We start from the raw sequence: 27,430 nt of genomic DNA, 5'->3' as shown, positions 1-27,430 counted from the left end.
AAATTAATCAACGGCTGATTGGTTATTCGACAACATTACGATATTTCAATTTTTGTTTATGAAAATATATAGTATTAGAGAAGTTGAATCATATATAAAAACTGATAAGTACACTTAAAATTGAAAATAATTAGTTATTAATTAATAGCACTACTGAACGAAATGTAGTAACTAAACTTTGTACATATATGAGCCCTACTTATTGCAGTTGCCTTACAATTATTTGCTATTCATATTCGTGAATGATCAGTAATTCTTTGTAGAATTTAAAAATAATCATACGTATAAATTTCGTATATTCATAAATGTATCATTTCTATTTTATATCATTTTATATTTCTAAATGAGCATCCGTAACGATCTTTCGGTACTAAAAACCAATTATGAAGTTACTAAAAAAAGATATCTCTATTGTGTATCAATTAGCGCGATTTTTAGCTAAAAATATTTTAACCTTCGAGGTTTGAAGCAAATTAACTTATAGCAAAACAGATACCTAAAACTTATAAAATGAATGAATGAATGAATTGTTGAAGAAAAAAAGTAATAGTAATAATGAAGATGCTGAAGAAAAATAATCGACTCTGTCATACAAGAAAACAATCAGATAATTATTTGAAGAAATGTCTGTATCAATTGTACTTACCAAAATTGTATTCATCCACATTTGTATAATCTACCATTACTATTTTTTTCATAAACAATTCTTATTTTGTTGAAAATACATGGTTTTTTAGTTAAAAATATTTTTTTGCTTTGAAAAAAGAAATGTGAAGAAAAGATAACTAAATGCAGTTGTAAAAATAAAATTTACCAAATTTATCAGTTATAATTATTTAACACACAAAAAGACTAAAGTTTATTCATAATTATAGTGAGTAATATATTTTTTATATAAAAAAATTAATTTAAAGTTCGGTTTAAGTGGGATCATATAATTTTAGTGATAAATTCCTTCTAAACTATATAAGGATTTTAAATAAAAACGAAGGTGATATAAGAAATCAAGTTTGTTTATACATTAAAATAATTAGTCAAATATTTTATTAAATCTTTATTTGCTGTATTTAATGTTACAATATTGTGAAGAATATATTTATAGACATAGGTCTCATTTTAATAAATTCAATCAAGGTGACAAAAAAGGAAATATATATTAAAAACTATATTAGGAACACAACTGCTGTATTAGAAATGTTTTTGGTCCACATTTATAGTGGCATTTTTATCATGCCAAGTTAAAAACACAGCGTTGTATTTTTTTAAATCTGGATGAGGTTAATTTAAATTAAATACATTCGAGATTTCTGATATCAGCAGTTCATAGTACAGAATCCTCAATAGTAAAAACATTTTCTTTGCACTTAAATGAGAACATATAATTGAATATGATATACAATACATATATTATGCTGGACATAATATATATCAAAACGTTTTTGCAAATTAATACTAAGTAAGACCAACATTTAATAATACTTTAAAAACCTATGTAAATATTTGAAATTTTAAGAAATATTGCAAACGACATCACGAAATTTTTGCTGTATAGTATAAGATCCCTGTCATTACCAAACCAAATGAACTTACTGAATTTTAATACAAAAAGTATTTGCTTATCCACATACAAATATTTTTGTCTCGTAAGAGGTGAAGGAATTTTTATTTGCGATTTTTTTACAAGTTAATAAATTATCATAAGTAAGGAAGATTATTAAATTTAACTTCTATATTGTCGTATAAAGCATTAAGATAATGTCAAAATATTGATCATAAATAGATAATTATAAATTAAGGATAGAAAATAAAATTTTATTAGTTGATGGTACATTTACTTCTTACACTGTATCAGGAAAAAATACTGATTTACGCTAACTAATTTTAAGCATAGTGGTTTTGTTTTGACTTATAGTATAAATACATGAAGCATTACTCAAAAGGGATCTAGTCCACAGGCAAGATTTTAATTTAACAGATTATAGTAATGCGAAAAGATTTAGATCTGCCATAAAGTAACTGAAATGGCGAATCAATCTCGCACCAAACAGTATTTTTTCAGACCGTTATAAGTGCCATCAATATTATGTGCTTCGTAATCGCATAATAAATCTCGAGATAGACCAGATGGCTCCACTTAGACGAATTTATACGAGATTCTAAATAATTTATTGTCTATCAACCTAATCATATATAAAGTTAATAACCCAATTCAGTTTTCTGTTAACTGTGGCAAATGTTTGTTTTAGGGACCACACCTAACCAAGGAATTCGGTTGAGAAATCCACACGTTCTTGGTATATCTGTGGCATCAAAAATGAAATATTTTATTTTACTGAAGTAAAACAAAAATGTATTTTCATTATGCACTGTTGATTTTGGCACGTGATTATAATAGAGAAATTAATATGATTTTAAATTTTGGGTTATTAGTTCAGAAATACGTTTCTACATAAAGCTTCTGAACCGAAACATAATTATTATCTCTAGTTAAAAACCTGGTAAAATTTAATTATTTCGCTTTATTCAATTATGTTGATTGTGAAAATCATATATCAATGATTTCTATAATTATCTTTCCTCAAATGTTATTTTTGGAGTTAACATTATTAGAATCTCATCATTGCTATTATCTTTGCCATGATTATCTATAAACATCACTTGCAATACTTTTACAAAATATTGCAATACATATTTTCTTTTTCATATCATATACAACAACGTGAAATAAACTATGCACTTTTTATTTAAATACGCCTGGAATAACACGGGTTGATTTCTAGTTTTTTTGCATTTTAAACAAATAGGTTATAATATAATTTGGCAACTGACTTTTTTGTTCGTGGATTTAAATAACTTTAGTCTGTAATGTATTATCCATTCATGATCAATGTCATCTTTCAAACAGCATGATTATCCCACGTTTATGAAACTTTTGGTTCTTATTAGCAATAAACTGAATTGAGTACAATTTGACACCATCATAATAAGTTTAAGAACCAAGTTTTGCCACCATTTAAGAAGTTTTATAAAAATACAAACAGAAAGCGATCAGAAGATGCAATGTCAAGACTGTATGGTGGATATCGCAAAAAATTCTAATCAAGCTCCAATAATTTTTGTCGAGTAGCCAAAAATATGTGATGCCAATAAATAATGGAATAAAGCGCCGTTTTTTAATTGTCAATTTAGGTTTTTTTTCTTACTGAATTGTTTAATTTTGTTAGTTGCTCAATGTAGACATCAGAATTGATTGTTCGGTTGGGTAGTAAGAGTAAAAGGCAATTGCTTTGTAATCTTCAACTTAACAACCAGAGCGTTTATCATCTTTGAAGAACCATCAAAACAAAATTTGGCGAACCAATTTTGACACTTAACTTTTAACAATTTGAACAGCTAATAACTTTTTGGGAGCATAAGATGCATTTCTACCTTTTTTGACAAAAACTTTCGATTTTATTAAGTCAAAACCTTAAAATTAAGCAACTGATCAAAACTTTCACTGATGGAAATTTGAATTGCCTACTATCTAAAAACAAACATATTTTGCATTTGCACTACGTTAGCCGTAAGACAAAATGTCTTCATTAACATTGTAATATGGTTTTTGTGTCTTTTTCCATAATTTATTTAATTTATTCAATTTGTTTTATCAATAGTGTTTCGAATGATTATTTAATAATGAATTGTATTATTATCATAAGCTAGATATACAAAATCCTAATTGCTCACATTTCTTTATGTAATATATTACTGAATAAATAAATCTTTCCAAACAAACAAACAAACGAAATTTGTTCAATACTTGTCTTTCTATAAAATTTTTTTTTGTTAAAAACATGTTTTTTTAGCTTCACCCGAGTTTAATTATGTTTCATAAAAGTTTATTCTTAGTTTTAAGAATATAAACACTGCTCCTATAGAGGAAGAACAAAGAAACATAATTGATGTTTTTTCCTAATATTTAAGTAAAAAGTACAGATTTAAACATACCAACCGTGAAAAACATACTCCGGAATAGAGAAAATTCATACTATATGATATCAGACCAACAACCAAATTCAGCAAAGCAATTAATCACAGAATGTTTTCTAACCAGAAAACTCAAGAAGTGGCCAGAAGACCTGCTAACTTAATTTAAGAACTGTTCATTTTACTAACATAGATTATTATCTATGGGCGCATTTCCTTAAGGGACCTTTATGAGATATTTATGGATAACATAGGCTAGTAGAAATTTGTATTGTCTAATTGTCTATAATGAGTAATAATAAAAAAAACATTAATCCGTAAACATGGTAAGTTCAAAATTTCTTCAAACATTATGAATAACTTACGGAAGCTCGAGTATACCATTCGTGATTATAGAACGGAATTTCAAATAATACAGTTATATATAACTTTTGCATCGTGTGTAATCAATAACGTGCACAAGAAATATGCATATGTTAAAATTGAAATCGATGTCGATTCTTGTTTTTCTTCATTGTTTACAAATCCTTGTGCTCTTTTACGGCGAACGAAACAACATATGAAAAACGTGATTGATAGCAACACTCAATCTTCAATTGATTCAACCAGACAGTATTCGTGTAAATATATCACATCGTATTTCATGGAGGTATATGTGTTCAAATAAAAAGCGTATATCCTAAAGTAGGATTATATGGAAAGGGTTATAATGTGGAATGCTCTTATACCCTGAAATATATTCAACAGTGTTTTCGCCGAAAATTCCAATAGTGTCAAGGGTAATCGCATTCAAATCTTCAACTTGCATATGTAAAAGTTGAACTTGAAAAATTCGAATTTCGGTTTAGGATCAAAATATTTTTAGATGACAGCATGTTTTATAGAAATTATTAGTACAGTTTTAATATTTTTGCGTATTATAACTTACTAAATATCATACATGTTCTTTGTGTGTGTGTTTTTTTTGTCATATCAAAACATATTTTATATATAGTGCACATTCGCATACCATTGAGCAATAATGTTTTAATTAATTAGAATACAAGAATACCTAAATCTAAGTCATTTTATATTATTAATTATAACTATTTTTATGATTTTTAAATTAATTCATATTAATTATTTAGTAAAATTTTTATAGCTGACAGTAATTTCACTGAATGAAAGCTAGAATGCTAACCGAAACGTAAGAATTTTAAATAAATTATTGAAACGTTCATAATTTTTATGTTTCTGTATCGCCCGATCTTGAATCCTGAAGATTTAAAACAAGAACTTGGACAATAAATATTTTTTTTAAAAAAAAACATAGTTTTTTATTACTTTTTGTTCAAAGAGGGCCATCTGTCAAGAATATGATCTTGATTAGAAGATAATCAAAAAAAGCTAATATGGTAAATTATAATGAATAGCTAACAAAGCTAATATAGTGAGTAACAAATGAACGGATTATAATGATACATTTTTTATTACAATCTCTGTGATAGAATACATTGTTTATTTATGCAGCATTTTATTGATATTGCTATCTTTATTTCCAAGTGAAATCCGATGTTACTACTGCTTGACATCAGACTCCCCAAAACGGGATCGAACCAGATCCAGTCGATATAGCCACATGAAATAAAAATAAGAACAAAGCTATTTTCAAATGAAAATGTTGAAAAGCGTGGTAATGGAGAAAACAAAATATTTTTTTTCGATCAACAAACTAAGATATGTCCTAAAAATGGAAAGCACAACTTCCATATAATAAACATATTTTTTAAAAACTTCTTGGTTTATATATATACTTTTTCTGTACGGATGTACGAATTCGAACTTCTCTTACACGGTTATTCGATTTTTGATAAATCTTTTTGTAGTTATAGTTTTGGAGTTAGTTTTGGAATTATAAAAATATAGTAAACACTAAAAAGTTAAGGGTGGCAATTGAGACTCATCATTTTATTTAAATGCAGTTTTACATTTAACATCATTCATATTGATGTATATACATTTTGGTGTAAATAGTAATTTAAGAAACAATAATTATTTTTATATAAACGGCAAATATTAGTATAGTAATTATTACTATGCACTCTGAGCGAAGAACATGTAATATTAGGAAGGCAATACGTGATCTTTTAATTTTCTCTCTATTAATTATTATTAGTTATAATGTTCTTTTGCATAACTTTAGTGTTTAATAAATTTCATATTCTGTGAGTGTTTCCTGGTTTGATTACTGAATGATGACACACCTTAAGTGTCGAAATGTTCAAAATACTAAAGAATTTTTCTAGTTTAACCTTTTTTTGATTCGACGATTCGGCTGCAAAATACCTTAACTATATATATTAGGGTGGTCCTTAACAAGAACATTTTCGAATTTCTTCGCTCCCAAGGACACCAATGCTTCCAAATGAATAAAAAATAAATCTCTAATAGTATTAGCTTTTAGTATAAACATTTAGATAGAGCGCACGCCAATTGAAAGTTTAATACATTTGTTATTAACATACGTCATTAAGTTCTTGCGCCATCTACATAGTATTCGTAAACTCAAATATTATGACACATAAAAATATTTAAAAACCACTTAACCTCTAATAATTGAAGATTCATTTTATTAATTTGGAAGCATTGGCGCCCTCGGGAGCAAAGAAATTCGAAAATGTCCTTGTTAAGGACTACTCTAATATATATATATATATATATATATATATATATATATATATATATATATATATATATATATTAGGGTGGTCCTTAAAATGGTCATTTTCGAATTTCCTTCCTCTGAAAGTTTTAGCTCTTAATATTAAAGTTTAGATAGAGCGCAATTCAATGCAAATTTTGTATGGAAATAGCATGGAAAAATTCAAAAATTTTAAAAATGTTTTTAGATGTAATTTAGCGAACAAATGAATGAATAAAACTCATTCATTTGCCGCTAAGTTATACCTAAAACATTTTTTTTTTTTAATTTTCAAAATTGTTTCAGAGAATTGTTTTTTATCAATTTGGAACCATTTGAGCCCCTGGGAGCAAGGAAATTCGAAAATGACTATTTTAAAGAACACCCTAATATATATATATATATATATATATATATATATATATATATTTATATATATATATATATATATATATATATAATAGACAAGTATATATATGCACGTGTGTGCGTGTATACATCAGGAATAGATTGCATTACACCGAACTCCTGGGTATATCCTTTACAATGGATACTCTAGATATTCAGATAATACAAAATTAATATTTTCTATTATATCAGAATATCACGCATAGCTTTTATACTTATATGTAGCATTTATTACGTGTACAACTTGGTCGTAAAACTGTTCAAAACTATAAGTGGATCATCGTGCAGTAACCCACAATTAATAACGTAGGAGACGAAATAAATTATATCTCTATATATTTTGCATGTTTATGTACGCTTACGTATATGAAGGGAATTTATAATATATATATATATATATATATATATATATATATATATATAATCTGCATTTATATGTAGGTAGGTATCGTATATTTGCTTGAATGTGTTACCTATTTATAGGAATGTATGCATAGTAAATGTGTGGATATGTGTAGGTTAAGCGTGTTTTAATGTCACGTCAATGCGGTACGAGGACTTTATTGATTTTTGTGTTCGTGTATACCAAATTTAGTTCAACAGTTCAATGGTCAGGTAAGCCGAGCCGGTATAGATTTGATTTTCCAAGTTTTCAATCTTATTTTTCATATTATTAACTTCCCGTAGGGCAAGTTATAGTAATCGCAAAAAAATCGAAAATGAAAATTTTTATATATCTTTACGTTTCAGAGGTTTCTGAATATTTTGGCATACCTTAGAAAAAATGGATGTATGTGTGTGTGTGTGTGTGTGTGTGTGTGTGTGTGTGTGCGTGTGTGTATGTATGTGCGGATACAAATTTTCGTCGACGATTTCGGGAACACCGATCAACCGATTTGAATAATTCAAAAAACATTCGATTCGTATTGATAAGGAGACGTGCTGATTAGTTTTTGGCAAAGTCAGGTCTAGCCGTTCCGAAGATACGGGGCAAAAAGTGCCGAAAACGGTAACTCAGTTTTTAAGAGAACGGAGCGTCCGATTTTGATAATTCAAAAAACATTTTACTTGTATTGACAAGGTGAAGAACCTATCAAATTTTCATAAAGGCAGGTCTAGCGGTTTCGGAGATCTAATGATAAAAGTAAAAAAAAATGCCATTTGGCGGTCAAAAATGATCATTAGACATATGCACATCAAATTATCAGATATTTTATAGAGATTTTAACAATAAGTATAATTTTGGTTTACATTCCTATGGGTTCCGTACCAATGTTTACGCGTTAGACGTCGACGCGGCGCTTACGCGGTTTGATATTTCGTCTTTATGCAGTTAAAGCAGTACGATTGCTTTGAAAAAAAGTTTAGATCTTTCAAAATATGTCAAAACGATATGTCAAAAAGAAAACATTTTTTTTCAAAAAAAAAATTGAAAAAAAAAATTAAAAAAAAAATTTTTTTTCAAAAAAAAGTAATTTTTTTGTCTAATTGTTTGTCAAAAATGTTATTTTTTTTAAGTAAATTTTTTTCAAAAATGTTAATCGTTTTTAAAAAAATAATAATTTTTGGCACGGGAAGTTCCAGCAATTTGCCTTAAGGCACGATGCCTTAATTGCCTTAAGACAGAATTCCACTTACAGCTAGTATACAATATTATATTATATACATATACAACATATTTCATATTATATACAATATACAACATTGCATATAATATGTAATATGAGTTTCATACATAATGTGAAAATATAATATCGATATACTATATAATGGATTCAACGAAAACGAACAAACAATATTTGTCTTAGCTAAAGAAAGTTTGGTCGTACATAAATAATGTACATCAATTGGTTCTAAATTAAATTAAATTCATAAAAGCATTATTGAATATTATTTGAATAGGCAATATGAGGCATAGTGATATGGAATGTTACATGTTAAAATATAAAACATTGTCATTAATATGAGTATTATATATATTATAGACAAATTAAAATTTTAATCTGGCGGATTTTAATGAAAGCGGCGGCATAGTCTGACCGGGTATGCCAGTATATACATATATATATATATATATATATATATATATATATATACATAGGTTCGTTTACATTTATCAGTGTAATCAAACGATAGTTATTTTTTTCTGTTTGATAGATATTAAAACTTAATTTCTGAAGACTGATCGATTTTTTTAATTTCTGATATGATGCAAATATGACATGGAAATTATAAAATGGACATCTTGGCTTAATTAGTTCAAACCAATGTGCTATTCTAACCTAAATTTTGAATAGTTTGTTGTCTTTTTATCTTAGATAGGCTATAAAAATTTGTATATTTAGTGTTGATTTTTCTATTGTACTATACTTCGTATATTTTTTTAACGGAATGATAATACACATTTTGTTTTCTGAACTACACAGTTTTGAATAATTTTATTTTATAAAACTACGAGATTTTTAATATATCATGGTACGTAGAAAGTCTAGCGAACAATTCCTTTACAAGAATTTTAATGAAATGTTTATATATTACGTTGCGGTATTTATAAAACGAAGATTTTACCGAAGGCATTCTATTACACATAACTTTAGTATTTGTTAATTACAACTTCATAGCATGAAATATTATAATTGCTGTATTATTAATATAAACGAGAAACTGGAATGCCTTGCCATCTTCCTTGTTTGTAAGTAGAACTATGAAAACATAAGGAATTACTAGTACTCTAATTGTAAGTTTAAGTATAAGAACTCTAACTTTATCATTATTTAAACAAACGCGTTAATAGGAAACCAAAAACTCACGGACTATTTAATAGATATACGTCCACATAATACTTACTATTCGTACTCTTATTAGAATAAATTATTCAGGTGTAATAATTTGTGTTTACATTTTGAAAATATCGAAGAAAATTATAACTTCAAATTATCACCTGAATATCTAAAAATCTTAATTTATATGCTTGAGACTCTTATGATTCCTAATGTTTTTTGTAAATATAAAAAATAAACAATAAAAAAAAGCATTTTGTAGGGTAATAATTTTTAAATATAAATTGTTTTATAAATTTATATTATATATGTTGTGATTATTAAATTGTATGTTAAAATTATTGTTGGATACACTATATAACCATTTTATTAACAACCAGGCGTGGTCCATAAAAGTTTGAGAATCACTGTATTATACTAAGATAGTTAAACTCTAATTCGATTCATGGAAGAATGGTGTTAGATTTCCCATTGCCACTTCAAACCGCAGTGCCCGAAAATGGACTTTCCCAATTGGAAACATTTTTTGATATTTTCAAGTAAAAATGGACATTGCTACAACACGAAATCAGGTTGTCCAGAGCGGAGTCTTAAACTTGCAACCCTTTGAACACAAGGCAGTGCTCTTAACACTTACGTCATGGAACATCCATATATATTATATAATAGTTAGGTTCAAACTCGGGGCCTAGTTTGCTCCTTTACACTTTGTGAACAATTGCACCACTACGGGCTCAGAAAAATATATAAATTTAATCATTTCTATTAAGAACAATAATAAATAAAATCTGAATTATTTTCGATATACAAAAAAAAAAAAATTGAAAAAAAAATTTAGGTTGAAATTTTTTTTTCCAAAATCAATTATTTTGTTAAGACAAGCAGAAAGTTTTTTGAATCACTTAAATCGGCCGCTTAGTTCTCTTAAAAACTGTCATTTTTTGCACATTTAGCTCCGTATCTTCAAAATGGCTGGGCCTGCCTTTGCCAAAAACTAATAAACACTTCTCCCAGTCATTACTAATTGAATGTTCTTTAGATCATTTAAATCGGGTGCTCCGTTCTCTCAAAAACTCGATTTTTATTTTCTGCACTCTTTGCTGTTTATCTCCGTAACTGCTGGACCTGCCTTTGCCAAAAACTAATCAGCACATCTCCCTATCAATAGGAATCGAATGTTTTTTGAACCATTTAAATCGGTTGATCCGTGCGTCCGAAAACGTGGACGAAAAATTGTGTCCATACATACATGCACACACACATCCATTTTTTCTGATGTATGCCAAAATGTTCAGAAACCTTCAAAACGTCGAGAAATGTAAAAATTTTCAATTTAGACTTTCGGCCGATTACAATAACTACGGGAAGTTTAAAAGAAATACTAAAGCTTGTTATTTGTTCCTTGGTTTACATAGTTTTGAACTTTTTATTGGAATTAAATTTTCCTGCAATTCCTAATCCTGAAAGAACCAAACAATAAGTCGATGACAGCACACCAATATATGCGCAGACACATGTGTTTACATTTGGGAAGTTCCAACATTTTTCAAGCGATAACCAGTATGTCACTAGCACGACTGAGGTCATATGGAAAGTTCTACGAATGCCTCACATATTTTATTCCCCTTCGATATTAAGGGCACGTTTGATGAAATTGTTGTCTTCGTTCGAAAGTTTAAGCAGCCCAAAGCATACGAGTTATTATTGCTCGGCAGTGCGCCGGTTACGCTTTATATTGTTAGTATTCTCTATGCGGCACGAGGCAACCGAGCACAGAGCGTAATATCGACGCGGCACGTATTTCTCGAGCAATTTACTCCTATAAATATGTGCGCTTTTATTCTGAGAAGCGTAGAACAGATTTTGCCGCAGCATACGTATATCTTCAGATCAGTCGCACGACTGACTGATTCAGATCATCGAAAACTAACAATATGCAACGTTTTGAACCTTACGATCTTGCGAACAGGTCAGAATGTCAGTAATCATTTTTCGATGGGATAAAAATTGCGATCGACTAAAAATCACAACTGATCATTATGGGAATTTGCAGTTAATTCGTTTTCATTAACTTCTGGTAGCGTTATTTGATTAAGTGGGGCAAAAAATTTAAAAAATTTTTTTGAAGTAAAACTTCTTGAGGCGTGACTAGGGTGTAAATCCGTACAAATGCAACGGAAGTGCTTTACGGCAGATAAGATAAGAGTCGAGTGCCGATGATTAGTCATTCGCTCTTGATGATATCAATTTTATACGGGTCGATTGTGATTAGACGTCGTATATGTGAATAAAAATTTGTCGTATGCGTACCGGCGTCAACGTTGCATGCGTACCGATATTAACAAGGAAATCGGCATAGATAAATAAACATTTTGAAGTTACATCGTAGTACAAATCTTGATTTAATGAAAAATGCCTGAATCAAATAAATATTTTACCTTGTTTCTTGATAATAATAAAACATATTAAACATTTGGGCCGTGTAGTAAACGTAAGTTTATCCATTGAAAAATATTTCTATATTATTCGTGGTTTCTATTAATCTTTGAAGTTATAAAATGAAAAATATTTTTTAGGCAAGACAGATATTAGAGCAGTTCAAAGAATGAGATTAGATCGCCAGCAAAAAAGTAAAAGAATGCATGTTAATTTTAATTACATGAAGTTCCTCTAACACAATTACATGATGAGTGAAGTTGCGAAAACATTAATTTTTTAAGCGTTGTTTAACATAATCCACTGTGTGAACGAATATTATAGAATTTATTAATCAGCAATTACTTCATTTCTCTAATAAAGGTTCATTTCTAAATGCTAATTGCAATGACAAACCGATCATGTCATATTTGAAGTATGATTTCAATTCCACTATTTTTTTCAAATATTATACATATTTTTAATGCTATTATAAATATATAATTTATAATTTATCATTATATCAATGTGTATAATGGTTGACACTAATAAATGTGTGCATCACGAGTGTTGCCATATCACTAATATACATTATTCAAAATTCTTATATGATGTATTTTATTTTTACTTAAGTGCCATCTTGCACAGTAGCAAAGAAGTTTTACTTTAATCTAGTGTGAACCTTACGCGCACTCTTTTTTTGTAGATCAAAGTCTGCAGAACACTTTGGCATGCCCTGCCTAGAGCGAATGGATGTATGTGTGTGTGTGATTATATTCACAATTACGGTTGCACGAATCAACCAATTTGAATGATTCAAAAAGCATTTGATTTGTATTGACTGGGAGACATGCTGATTAGTTTTGGAAAAGGCAGATCGAGCCTTATCGAAGATACAAAGCAAAAAGTGCAAAAATGGCAATTTTGTGAAAACGGAACGCTCGATTTGAATGATTCAAAAATGATATCACTTGTATTAATAGGATGAAGGATTGTTTAAATTTTTGGGAAGGCAGATCCAGGTTTAAGAGATATAGAGAATAGTTTAAAAAAAAAACTTTTCGCTATCATATCATTGGATACACACATGCATAAAAAACTCCAAACCAATTTATGATTTTCAAACTTTTAAATAACAATATGGGAGTTGCAGCAGTTTGCCTTAAGGCACGACGCCACTAGCTAAATTATAAATATAATTGATGTAACGCCTGTTTTATTTATTAGTTATCAGAACTTGTTTTATTTTTAACTATTTAATTTTATTTCTATACTTGCTATTAAAAAATTAAAATATGTAATAGAGATTAGCTATTTATAGTTATAGTTACATTATTAACAAATTATGTGTAAAATTGTAAAGTGTGTAACCGAGAATGTGCTTATAAGTAAGGTTCAAACAAATTTGTAATAAATTTTGCATTAATTTAATGCATAAATTTACAAATTTTGTTTCGCGTTCCCATTTGAGTTATCTTCAGTGTATAAACACAATTTTTTCTAATGTGTCTTTCTAATATAAATTTTGTATAATTATATATCATATAAAAACCAAAAAAAAAAACTATAGTCATGAGAAAATAATTTAAAAATAATTTAAAAATAATTTAAAACTAGCTGTAAGTGGAATTCTGTCTTAAGGCAATTAGGGCATCGCGCCTTAAGGCAAATTGCTGGAACTTCCCGTACCAAAAATTATTATTTTTAAACGATTAACATTTTTGAAAAAAATTTACTTCAAAAAAATAGATTTTTGAGAAACTATAAATTTGACAAAAAATTACTTTTTTTTGAAAAAAAAAATTTTTTTATTTGAAAAAAAATTTTTTTTTTTGAGAAAAAAAATTTTTTTGAGAAAAAAAAATATTTTTTTTTAAAAACAAAAAAATTTTTTGAAAAAAAATGTTTTCTTCATTTTGACATAATTTGGAAATTCTGAACTTTTTTTCAAAGCAGTCGCACTGCTTGAACTGCATAGAGACGAAATGTCGAAGCTCGCAAGTGCCGCGTCGCCGTCTAACGCATAAGAATTGGTACGGAACCCATAGAAATGTAAAAAAAAATTATACTTATTGTTAAAATCTCTATAAAATATCTGATAATTTGATGTGAATATGTCTAATGATCATTTTTAACCGCCGAATGGCATTTTTTTTTACTTTTTCCATTAGATCTCCGAAACCGCTAGACCTGCCTTCGTGAAAATTTGATCAGTTTCACATCTTGTCAATACAAGTGAAATGTTTTTTGAATTATTCAAATCGGACGCTCCGTTCTCTTAAAAACGAAGGTACCGTTTTTGGCACTTTTTGCCCCGTATCTTTGGAACGGCTAGACGTGCCCTCGCCAAAAACTAATCAGCACGTCTCCTTATCAATACAAATCGAATGTTTTTTGAATTATTCAAATCGGTTGATCCGTGTTCCCGAAATCGTCGACGAAAATTTGTATCCGCACATACATACACACACGTACATACATACATACATACATACATACACACACACACACACACACATACATCCATTTTTTCTAAGGTATGCCAAAATGTTCAGAAACCTCTGAAACGTAAAGATATATAAAAATTTTCATTTTCGATTTTTTTGCGATTACTATAACTTGCCCTACGGGAAGTTAATAAATACAAATATTAACTAAATGTACAATTTTGTTATATTTTCATGTTCTACTTACAAAAGCAAGTCAAATAAAATGTCAGATTTTATTGAAGTGTGAACTACATGATTGCTTAATTATATTTCCATATATAATGTGTTTTTATGAACGCAGTTATTGATCCATCGCATAAAAACTTTTCTCAATATTCTTCGTAATTATTATTTAAGAATATAATCAAACTTCAATTAAATTTGTTTTATAACTGCACTCGTCTTTTATGAACTTCGTTCACAAAAATTCGAAATTTACTAGAAAAATATACGCTGTTCATTAAAATTTCAGAAAAAGTTGACTTGATATACAAGTATGTTATGCTGTTGTTTTAATAAATATAAGAGTAATAAAACTGATATTCAATAAAAACAAATTGGTTTGAACGAAGAAAATTTAGAATTTATTGCATAGGCTGCGAAGGTGATACTCGTAATTATATTGTTATTATGAACAAATAATGCAAATTCATAATTATCTTTAATTTATTAGGTGATATCAATTAATGATTTAATTAGATTTATACTGTTTTAAAAATAACGTTGAATGCACGAGATAAAATCAATTTTGATGAGACAAGTGGTTATTAAAACACAAAGTGTGATACATATTAATATTGACAATTTCGTTTAAGGTAAATTTTATTCCAATATGATTTTTCTAAATTCTTGCGGGTATTCGTTTTTGGATGCCTTTCGTAAAGTCATGGAGTCATATGCTTCAAAATAACTCGTGTCCAAGTGACCCTTCAGTTTTGGCCTATAGATGTTTTTCACCGAGCGATTCAATACCTGATTCCAGTCTAATGAGTAGAACCATTCGTGCCCTTTGATCTGCTTTATAGCATTCTTTTGAGAACCTGATGCAAAATCGATTGTTAAATATTCAATACGACTTGCTAAAGATTTTTACGAAAAGAGTTAATTTACGAGTTCAAGTTAATGCGGAATTTTCGCATTCAGAGACTATAGATCAAAGTAATGAGACCAATACAAAAAAATACATTTTAAGATGAGGAAGAACATATTTTTTTATTGTTTATTGATCTTTTAATCTGATGCTTTGGCCATTTTCTAACTATACATTGACACTTTATATATTTTTAATACTTATTATTTCTAATGAATGTATACAAAGGCATTGCAACCTTGTCACAAATATAAGAAAAACATGGAAGTAAAGTAAAAATGGAATATTAAGAATAGCAAATTTTGACAAAATATTTGAACTAAAAGTAAATACATGCACAAAATTTGAAGATTTGTTCAAAATAATATTGGTAAAATTTTATGCAAAATATAGTCGAATACTAAAAAGTTATAATAGGGTATTCTAAATATATGAATGCATATTTTCTGAAACTCTGAAATAACAAATAGAAAATAGAATTGCATTCACTGATAAGGAATGATATTTGTAAAATGGCCAAAGGAGTTTGTAAATTTTTGTATGGAATGATCTATTATTTAAGAATCCAAATAATTCATTTTCAATGCCAAAAAACTTGACCAATAAATAATTTTCATTGCATGAATATAATAAATACAATGCACTTCATTTTACAAAAAAGTTGAAAGGAACGATATACTTATTTTTGATAAATTCTTAAAATTATTTTATTTAATAAGATAAAATTTATTATTTAATAAAAATTATACTTCTATCATTTTTGCCAATTTGTTATGCATTGATGAAACATATGTCTTAAAATATTGCATGGTAAGACATATGCGATAAGTGAATTATTATTTCTTCAATATAGCCAAAATTATTGATTATAGTGATAATAAATTATGTATTTATAATGTATATATGTAAAACCTGCATGCACACACACATATATATATATATATATATTATAGAATTTTATGATATGAGTGGAACGAGTACAAGTGTCAAGCATTGCAAGAGTACTGTGTCAAGCATTGCAAGGAATAGTTGGTGTTTTTTTGTATATCAAAAATTAAATGAAATTTAAATAAAGTATTAAAGAATGTGTAGTATATAAGTAACTGTTTTTGAAATTACACTGAAGATGAGACACACCATGGTCTCGAAACGTCTGTAATCATAAAATAAAGTTGTGTTAAACAAATCTGAGTGCTGTTTTGTTCATATTAAACAATTAATATATATATATATATATATATATATATATATATATATATGCGTGTGTGTTTAATGTTCCAAGTGCAATTTAACCATTAAATTAAAAAAATTACTTCTTATGTGCATCGTAATACAAACCACACCAATTTTTGAATTTCAAGTTCAAAGTATAATTTTATATGACAAAGCACACTAAGAACTTAGTATTTCTATCATCACAAGAAATACTTTCGCAATTTTAATTAATTACCGAATCTCTTGGTGCGATCCACTTGAAGAAAATTCGATATGATATCTTTAAGAGGTTTCGAAAAGTGTGGAGGGAATTGATAATCAGCCTTGAGTATTTTTTCGTACTGATTCATTGGATTTGATGCGGTAAATGGCGCCCTTGTTAAAATATTATCAGAATTAAATTTCAATAAAAACGTGAAAGTATTAGATAGACAGATAGTGAAATATTTCATCAGACCTGCCGGAGGACATCTCAAAAATGAGAACGCCAAATGTCCACCAGTCAACCGATCGATTGTACCCTTGACTAAGGATCAGCTCCGGGGCCATATAGTCCGGCGTAGAACATAAGGTGTAGGTTCGATCGTCATCCACCTTTTTGCAGAAACCATAGTCCGTCAGCTTGATATATCCCTCGTAATCAATTAGTATATTTTCCGGTTTTAAATCGCGATAAATCACTCCCATGTAGTGTAAGTATTCAAATGCCAAACACACCTAAAGAACAAAACAAAATGTAAAAAAATATATTCAAGGAGTGTTTCTCAAAACACTTCTTGAATATAGTACACTGCGTCATTTTGTGGTTTTACTTTTTAGAATCAAAGTTAATTTTGTATAGTTTTATCTTATTTTTTTTTAACTTACGTAAACACAAATTTTTAAATTTTATGTGCGTTTTAAAATCACTGACAAATGACACTGTAGACAACCCTAAATACGAGTAATATTTTTATGATTTTCACTACTTTTCACACTATGAAGTTCATAGAAGAGATCTATTAAATATTAGAACACTGAGTGATTTCTATAATTATTTTTTTAATTTTTTAATTTTTTTAATTTTTTTAATGATAATAAAATGATAATATTGAAGATTCGTAAACAGTGTGCAACGCTCAAAAACAGAAGATAGTAGCATTACAATCGAATTAATAGATTTTCGAAAAATAACTTGTTATTTTGATTGCGTTAAGCGTTAAGTTTCTATGAATTATGATATACAAGAAATCATTTGTATCAAAACCAAAATGCATCCCAAAAGCTTATGCTATCTCAATAAGGTTGTTTTTGTACAATATTTATACCCTAGTCAAATTAAGTTTTCAGTTAGGAATAATTCGCATAGAGCTGAAATTTGGTACAAATGTTAATTAGGCCATTACAAATGAAATGTCAAAAGTCCCCATCGATCCGACATCTGCGATTTTTTTTATTCAAGGTCAAAGGTGCAAAAATGTAGTTTTTCCCATTTTCCGCCGAAACCATAATTTTTTTTTAAAAAATTATGTTAGATAGGTTTATTTATTATAAAATTCTCTATGAAATTGTTATTATTATTTTTTTCATAATATTTCACTAATATTATTAATATTAGTAAAAAACAAGAGTTTGTTGGTTTCTGTTTAAATAGTATAAGTTTAATGAAATTTTTGGAGTATAAAACTATAGTGTCAGCCCCTAATTACCTTAGTTCTTGAGCAACACCCGCCAGCTATGTCATTTTCCTAGTGTGCGAGCGTCACATATATGACTGTTTTTGAAGCGAATAAACCAACTATTGGTGTATGGCATTTAAAGCAAATTGCTGGAACTTCCCGTACCAAAAATTCAATTTTTCAAAAAAAGATTCAATTTTTTTAGAACGTTGAAACAAATTGATTTTTGTAAATTTTGAAATTTTCGAATAAATTGCCTTTTTTGAAAAAAAAAATTATATTTAGAAATAATTTGGAATTTGTGAACTTTTTTAAGGGGTATTAAGCACTAAATAGGTACTTGAGGTTTTTGATTTAATTTTGTTCTCAAACTCGCTCAAATTGTACACAATGATCGATCTGTAGTATTCATTGGATAGTCTAAAATAAAACGAATTTTACCTGGGCAGCATAGAATTTCGATCGCGTTTCATCAAACTTCCGCACAGATTTCAAAAGCATGAACATGTCTCCTCCATTTACAAATTGCATCACCAAAAATATGTATACATTATCTTTGAAGTAATAATGTAAATGCACTAAAAATGTAAATTCAACCGCGTCCAGGATCCTGATTTCAGATAGGGCTTGTCGAACACAGTTTTTTTTAATGAGATGTCTCTTCTCTAATATTTTCATAGCAAGACCAAGACTTGGATCATTTGCAAGAGTGGTCAGCACCACTGTACCGTAGGCTCCTTTGGACAGAGTACTTAGTATATTGAAATCTTTAAGTTTTCCGCGTTCTTGAAACTCTTCGGCATTGTAACGGCGGTCGAACGCTACCTTCGCTTTGGCCAGTTGCGATTTGAAATCCGCACAGTGGGCTTCGACTTTCTGCAATGCTTCCTCTGGCCTTATATCGTAGGAAAGTCTGCGCTCGAAACTGTATTTCTGAATATTTTCCCGAACAGAGCTGGAAGCATCTTCTGGTGGTTGCTTCGAAAGGCGATTGGGACGCATCAGTTCGCAATAGTTTGCGAAATGTCAAGTCAATAAAAGGATGTTTTTTAAAAAATACAGACATTATACTTAATGACAAAGTTAGGTATTGATGCACTGATCAATTGTTGCATGTGGGTTATTACTGAAAATTAGAATTTGAATAAGATTATCGAAATTAAACTCAAAAATCTACAAATTGGCTCAATTTTAAATATGACTAGATTATCAAATGTTTTGTCATGCGTACTAGTTAAAGGAAATTTTTCAAGGAAATTTGTCATTATGACGTTGAAATTCAAGGTATTGGATTATACATATAGTTACAACTGAGGTAAAGCAGCATATATCCTAGAAGAACTCAAACTGCAAACCATATGAATTTTTCTACTTAACCCAGTAATCTAGTTTTATTAATAAACTAAAAGTTATCATACAAAATATAAAATTGTGTTAATAACCGTTTATTTAAAACATAACAATGTATTCAATAATATGGTTTATAAATATTTAAGCATATTCTACACTTTCATAAATATATTCTATAATTGTCTAGATTATCATATTTGATGACATTTCAAAATGACAACTAAACTGATGTTCACTCATTTAATAAATGTATAGATGAATTAGTATTATCAAACTACACAAATTAAATTTAAAATTTGTGGTTTAATCAACGAAATTAATTTTATGTCTCATTTATAGATTTAATCGCGTTATATCATAATATATAAATGGGATTACAATAAAAACGCATAAATAACTTTAACACAATTATATATTATTATAGATTGTATTAAAATAAATTTTGCCATAAAACTTGGATGGCACTAATTAAAATCAGAAATTGAAATAAATCAGTATTTTAATTGAAATTGATCATATAATTAAATTTTTATTAGAATTGAAAAAATTATATCAAATATTAAAAACTTTAATTTCATATACTGAAAATGCATGAATTTCAACAAAATCATTTTATATATAGTTTTGTTTGATCGCATGTCAATCATTTTGTAAAACCGTGGCAAATCGTGTGAAATTTTGATATTATTTGGTAAAAAGAATTAAGTGGCTTGCATATCCTTATACAAGTTTATAACCATTAAATTTTATATTATATATAGTATAGTGAGATATGGTGTGAGAAAGCAATAAAATAGTAAACTAGTAGCGTAAAGCAATGTGCATGAGAAAAAATTGCTGGAACTTCCCGTACCTCAATGAAATATTAGAGGAATATTAAATGTTTTTATGATATAAGCTGCTCAGTCAGTTAAATTCATGTAAGCTATAATGTAATTATGTTCTACGTTATATATTTGAATTTATATTATAACATGAATTTTCGTAAGTAACATACTTAACTACTTCAGTTATCAGTACGTGCACTGAATAGCTCATATATAAAAATATATTTTCTCATCTAGTCAAAATGTTATAAGTCATTAATTTTATTAACACATGCAAAATTGGCTGATGGAATATGTGTAGGTACATCCGAAATTATTTTGGCAGCCATATTTATGGCTTCCAATAACTATCATTTCTGCTGAATATATGTAACACGATCCTGATCATTTTGGAATAATATAACTATTATCACTTTCATTGTAAATTGAGCATTCCACTTTATGGTAAATTCAGAACATATACAAATATATATCTACATAATAATAAATATGAATACATCAGGACGCATGTAGTCAGTGCATGCGAATGTTAATATTTGTATTTTATCTGTTCGCTAATGATTAATAAAACTGGTTATTCTGAAGCAGGATATTAAGTATAATTTTCAAATTAGAATTAGCAGTATGATTAAACAATTTATTGTACATAATACATATTATGTATTTATATTTTGTTGTACGTATTTATATTTAACATGTAACATAACTATTCAGAATCTAAATGTGTTATCATATAGAGCGGATATTTTAGATAACATTGTATCGAGCTGCATTTTCATTTCATCTTGAATAATTCAAAGATTTTGTTCCGGATTATAATGCAGACGAACTAGCTTTCGCTTGAAAGCTTAGTATATACTTCTGAATTTATTAAGTAATCTATATGTAATGTATATATTGATGTTACTTGTAATGCGATTTATTCAGTTAATGGATATAGATTTCAATATGAAATCAACTCACTAAGAAATATGTAGACATATATAAAATGCAGTATATATATATATATATATATATATATATATATATATATATATATATAGTGTGTCTCAGAACTCAAGGTCAAGCCGGATGATTATATCGAGAGTATTACGAGAAAAAAAAATTCCATGTAGTTTTAAAATTTTGAGATTTTTGTGCAATATAGAACTACTCGTATGGTGAAACTGTGACATTATTGTGGTTGATTTTTAATAATTTTGTTTATTTAAACTTTGAATCAATAATCCTAAATAATATTTCTAGAACCATAGTCCGAAATAATGATGCAATTCAATTCAATGAAAATCAATTTGATCGAAGATCGGAGCCAATCGTGATTACAACTTATTCCTGCAAAAATCTTCTGTAATACATATAAATTATTCACGTTCCATATCACTGCTATATTTCATCACATTTTAACATAAAAAATGAGTGAAAGACAAGATAGTGTATAAATGATAGTGCTAAATCATGTTCATTCATGTTAAATTCTTATATCAAAAGGTATGAAATAATTATTGATTAATTATTAAATCTTTATTTTATGTCCTTCATTTGAATCGGCTAAAAAGAATTCACTCATATATCTCAACATCAAAATTAACTTCTTTAATTATATAACAATAATAATATATGCAGTTTTTTACAAGCTCAGAAAAACAAATTTTGGATATGTTTCGAACAAAAATTTTTCGCTATCATGGTTCTATGCCAAAATTGATAAGCAAATTATTGTATACCCATAATAATGGTTATCATAACCCGATGTTCTCTTTTCGAATTGAATAAATATATAGAGTGTACTATATACAAATCGCGAGATGCGAAACGTTGCCAAATAAAATGGATGCTGCGCTACCTGTTGATTAAAGTAAATATTGTCACAATTTATATAAACACATATTGTATATAGAAGAGGAATGTATTTCAGCTTGCTTTTTCAATTTATTTCTAGTTATTTCATTCTTGACCAAGCAAATAAATTAGTTTCCATAAGAGATGCGTACTCGATATAACTCAAAATTTATATTTAAATCTGTATACACATATATATTCCTGTTAACAAGTTAAACATATTTTTTTAGAAATGTTTCGCATTGCGTAATACACAAACAAAGCTATAGAATTTCTATATTTATTTTTACGTTCTGTTAAATTACTCTTCACTTGAAGAATAAACAAATGCTCATAAACTTCTTCAGTATTGTCAGTTTCAACTATTATTTTTCTTATTTTATTTTATTGCATTTCCTTCATTGCAGCAATTCCCAATGCTATCATTTTATATTTGTAGTTGTCTTTAAATGGTTCGTTGTTTTAATATAACGATATATATATATATATATATATATATATATATATATATATACATACATACATACATAATATATATATATATATATATATATATATATATATACACACGCTAGGTGACGTTCTCTAGCCATAGCATTGCTTCTAGAAAAATTATAAAAATATATGACTGAGATATTGAACGTGTAATGTGTGGTGAATGGTTTACCCACTGCAACGCATAACACAGACAAATGTTTTTAAGGCATAAAAGTCATTTTAAATGACACACTAATCTTTATTTGATTTCTTTTAAATTGTATTGGCACATTTCGATGTTCAAGGTATATTATATATATATATATATATATATATATATATATATATATATATATATATATATACAAAATTGATTGAATTGCGCACTATCTAAAGGACAATTTTAAAAGCTCAAACTTTCAGAAAATTATTTTTATCAAAATGTTTGAGCAGATAGGGCAGATATGTTTCAGCTTTGAAATAAGCTCAGGATAATCTTGATCGAATTTCAGTTCACAAAAAGTCCATAGTTGATAAGTTACAGCATCATGACATAATTTTATATATGTGTATATATATAAAATTTCTTGGAAAATATTTTATTCTAATATTTTTGTTATGTTCGAATCCCGATGTAAAATATATACAAGTTTTGCTCAACATACGAAATTCGATACTAACAAGATCATCGGTGCAAGCAGATGGCAATCGTGAGAGATCGTGTTTAGTTTATTTTTACAGTCATCGACTTTATTCACATGTGCAAATATATGCAACGTACTTCGAATGTAAGTACGTACTTACTATTCATTATTTATTTCTAACGCACGGTGGTATCAACGACACTAACTAGAAGTAGTAAGAATATATATTTTTTGAAGAAATATGCAGCAAAAATTAGAAAGTTTATAAAATGTAGAATGTAACATGAAGTACTAAATAATTAATTAAATATTTTAATTATATGTGAATATGAATTTCCATCTTATTTTCCATTTATATTTAGTGTCATAATGAATAAAGAAAGATACCATCAACCATGGAGACAAGAATTAAAAAATCAAGGTTCGCACATACTAGAACTGTTAACCAATTCATAACCATTAAAAATTGTATTATTTGTTTCATTCATAAAGAAACTGGACAAAAGACGAAGCAAAGTTTTCAATTTTATTATAAGCAAGAAAAATCAGAAATTAAAAAGTGCAACTTTAACCTACTTTTGTTTTCTTTACTTGGGTTACAATTATAATGACGTATTTGCGTGCACAGTAGGTTATCGATCTTTTTCTTGCTTTGACGAAATATAAACAGATATATATATATATATATATATATATATATATATATATAGTACGGGAGCCAGCAACGTTTTCGAGCAAGCATTTTAGTCAGGCTGGTTTTTTGGTATGTGGTCCTTGGTGCTCTCTCGGTTAGGGTAAGGGCCGTCTGGCAGCTGGAAGTGGTTGCGTTAATTAGTGCGCAGCCAATTTGTACAGCGCGATTTCAAAATTTTGAAAGCATTTTAGTCAGTTCAATTTTCGTTTTTTTGACTTCGAACTTCACCAGACTCAAATTTTTCGTTGCCAGACATTTTGGGCGCTGCTAAATATGTGCCAGACGCCAATTTATTTATTAATTTTTTTAAAAATTCAAATCATTTTAGTCCGTCTGAAATTTTAGTATTATGTTCGTTAATGGTAAAAACACGTAAAATTAATTTGCCAGACGTTTCTGCGGTTGTTAACCATGTCTGGCAAGCAAAAATGTCTGGCAATATGATACTAGTTTATAGCATTTTAGTCAGTCTAATTTCCATTTTTTGACTTGATATTTGATATGATAACTTGAATAAGTTATCCAGATTCACATTCTTGTTGCCAGACATTTTGGGCGCTGCCAAATATGTGCCAGACGCCAATTTATTCATTAATTTTTTTTAAATTTCAAATCATTTTAGTCCGTCTGTAATTTTAATATTATGTTCATTAAGGGTCAAGAAACATAAAATTAATTTGCCAGACGTTTCTGTGGTTGTTAAGCATGTCTGGCAACGAAAAATGTTTACCAATATGATACTAGTAGACAGAGTGAGACAATCGCCAAATATATTGGCGCGAATGAAACAAAAAACTATTATACTCGTAAGAGCGCAATACGTATACTATTTAAAGTTAGTGCAATTTCAATAACATTTTCATAAAACAAATAAAATAAAGTTAAATAAAGACCTAATTAGAAAAGACAAAAAAATTGCATCATATTAGTCAATTTTTTAATTTTACTAGCTCTAAAAATATGTTAATGATTCTAAAATATTGCTGTTAATATTTTCAAAAATTTGACTCGACAGTGGTTAAGTAACATCGTCAATTTCCTAAGAATATCATATATTTTAAGTTTTGCAATGAGAACTGACAATAATCATTATTTTTGTTGTACGCAATTTTTTTATCGCAAAGTTAACTGAGTCAAATGACTTCATTTTACATGGTACTTAGCTTTAGCAGCAACTATTTGTAACACATACCTATACTTAATACTGGTAATACTAGTTTTGCTACCTTACTAGTTCAAGCTACCCCTAGAATAGAATCTTAAAATTCTAGTATATATATACAATATATATTATACAGCAAACATTCTCCGCTCTTTTTTCTTTCAGCTTTTAGCTGTAAATTAAGCAATGTTTTTTAAAAATCGAAGTGTATTTAATAATTCAAAAATTCAAATGGGATCATTTTAGATCAATATGTATCACTATATAATGATAGTCATTCGACCTAGGTCTCTTAAATCAAGATTATAATTGAAAATATCGTTTTTTTTAACAACGAATAAAAACGTCTATTATACAGATTTATTCGTCTTATGGCTTAATGATACAATAATACAGTAATGTAGCTACAGTTTATCTTCCTTCTCATGTGTTGGTACTAGAAACTGGCACATTTATTCAATATGATAACTGTTTAAGCACTTTGGATGTTATAACACGCCTCGCATTCATTTATACATAATTATTTCGATTAATTCCTTCAAAACAATCAGTTATGAGACCCTCCCACACTGGGACAATAATACTACAATGTGATATATCAAAAGACTCATTAAACTAATCTATCCAACACAAATCAATGGATTTTTATTTTTCACTCATAATTCACCTTCGATGATGTATTTATAAAAGCTGCATATTATGAGAAATATGAATTTTTTAACTTTCCAGATGGCAATTTGTAAGAAACGGTGATTCTAAAGAAAAATGGTATAAACACAATTTTGCAGAGAAGTTTATAACAAACACATCTGTCTAATATAGTTACTTGATTTTTCTTCTAGTTTTCTGTGAACGCATAGCGCTCTTACGAGTATAATAGTTTTTTGTTTCATTCGTGCCAATATATTTGGCGATTGTCTCACTCTGTCTACTAGTATCATATTGGCAAACTTTTTTCGTTGCCAGACATGCTTAACAACCACAGAAACGTCTGGCAAATTAATTTTATGTTTCTTGACCCTTAATGAACATAATATTAAAATTACAGATGGACTAAAATGATTTGAAATTTAAAAAAAATTAATGAATAAATTGGCGTCTGGCACATATTTGGCAGCGCCCAAAATGTCTGGCAACAAGAATGTGAATCTGGATAACTTATTCAAGTTATCATATCAAATATCAAGTCAAAAAATGGAAATTAGACTGACTAAAATGCTATAAACTAGTATCATATTGCCAGACATTTTTGCTTGCCAGACATGGTTAACAACCGCAGAAACGTCTGGCAAATTAATTTTACGTGTTTTTACCATTAACGAACATAATACTAAAATTTCAGACGGACTAAAATGATTTGAATTTTTAAAAAAATTAATAAATAAATTGGCGTCTGGCACATATTTAGCAGCGCCCAAAATGTCTGGCAACGAAAAATTTGAGTCTGGTGAACCTATTCGAAGTCAAAAAAACGAAAATTGAACTGACTAAAATGCTTTCAAAATTTTGAAATCGCGCTGTACAAATTGGCTGCGCACTAATTAACGCAACCACTTCCAGCTGCCAGACGGCCCTTACCCTAACCGAGAGAGCACCAAGGACCACATACCAAAAAACCAGCCTGACTAAAATGCTTGTTTTGAAAACGTTGCTGGCTCCTATACTATAAGGTTCGTGTCACGATGGATGTCTAAACTACTGAACCGATTTTGAAGGTTAGTGGATCACCGTGT

At 28.3% G+C, this 27,430-nt stretch overlaps 2 protein-coding genes across 2 annotated transcripts in view; one reads left to right on the top strand and one right to left on the bottom strand.

The window, feature by feature from the left end:
* LOC113375308 (potassium voltage-gated channel protein Shaw) overlaps positions 1-27,430 on the top strand; it is a 315,710-nt gene that overhangs the window by 25,787 nt on the left and 262,493 nt on the right. The window lies entirely within an intron of this gene.
* Positions 15,564-19,706, bottom strand: LOC113375309 (cAMP-dependent protein kinase catalytic subunit beta-like). The gene is made up of 4 exons (XM_026615247.1): positions 19,146-19,706; positions 17,504-17,763; positions 17,282-17,421; positions 15,564-15,781 (listed from the first exon to the last, which is right to left on the bottom strand). The coding sequence occupies exons 1-4, from the start codon at positions 19,704-19,706 to the stop codon at positions 15,564-15,566; spliced, it is 1,179 nt and encodes a 392-aa protein (XP_026471032.1).

This window comes from Ctenocephalides felis, unplaced genomic scaffold (assembly GCF_003426905.1).
Source record: "Ctenocephalides felis isolate EL2017-DRISC unplaced genomic scaffold, ASM342690v1 CF-g0.4_SCAFFOLD_01886, whole genome shotgun sequence".
NCBI classification, from domain to species: Eukaryota; Metazoa; Arthropoda; class Insecta; order Siphonaptera; family Pulicidae; genus Ctenocephalides; species Ctenocephalides felis.
The sequence above is the reverse complement of the archived record's forward strand: the minus strand, read 5'-3'. Positions and strand labels throughout refer to the sequence as shown.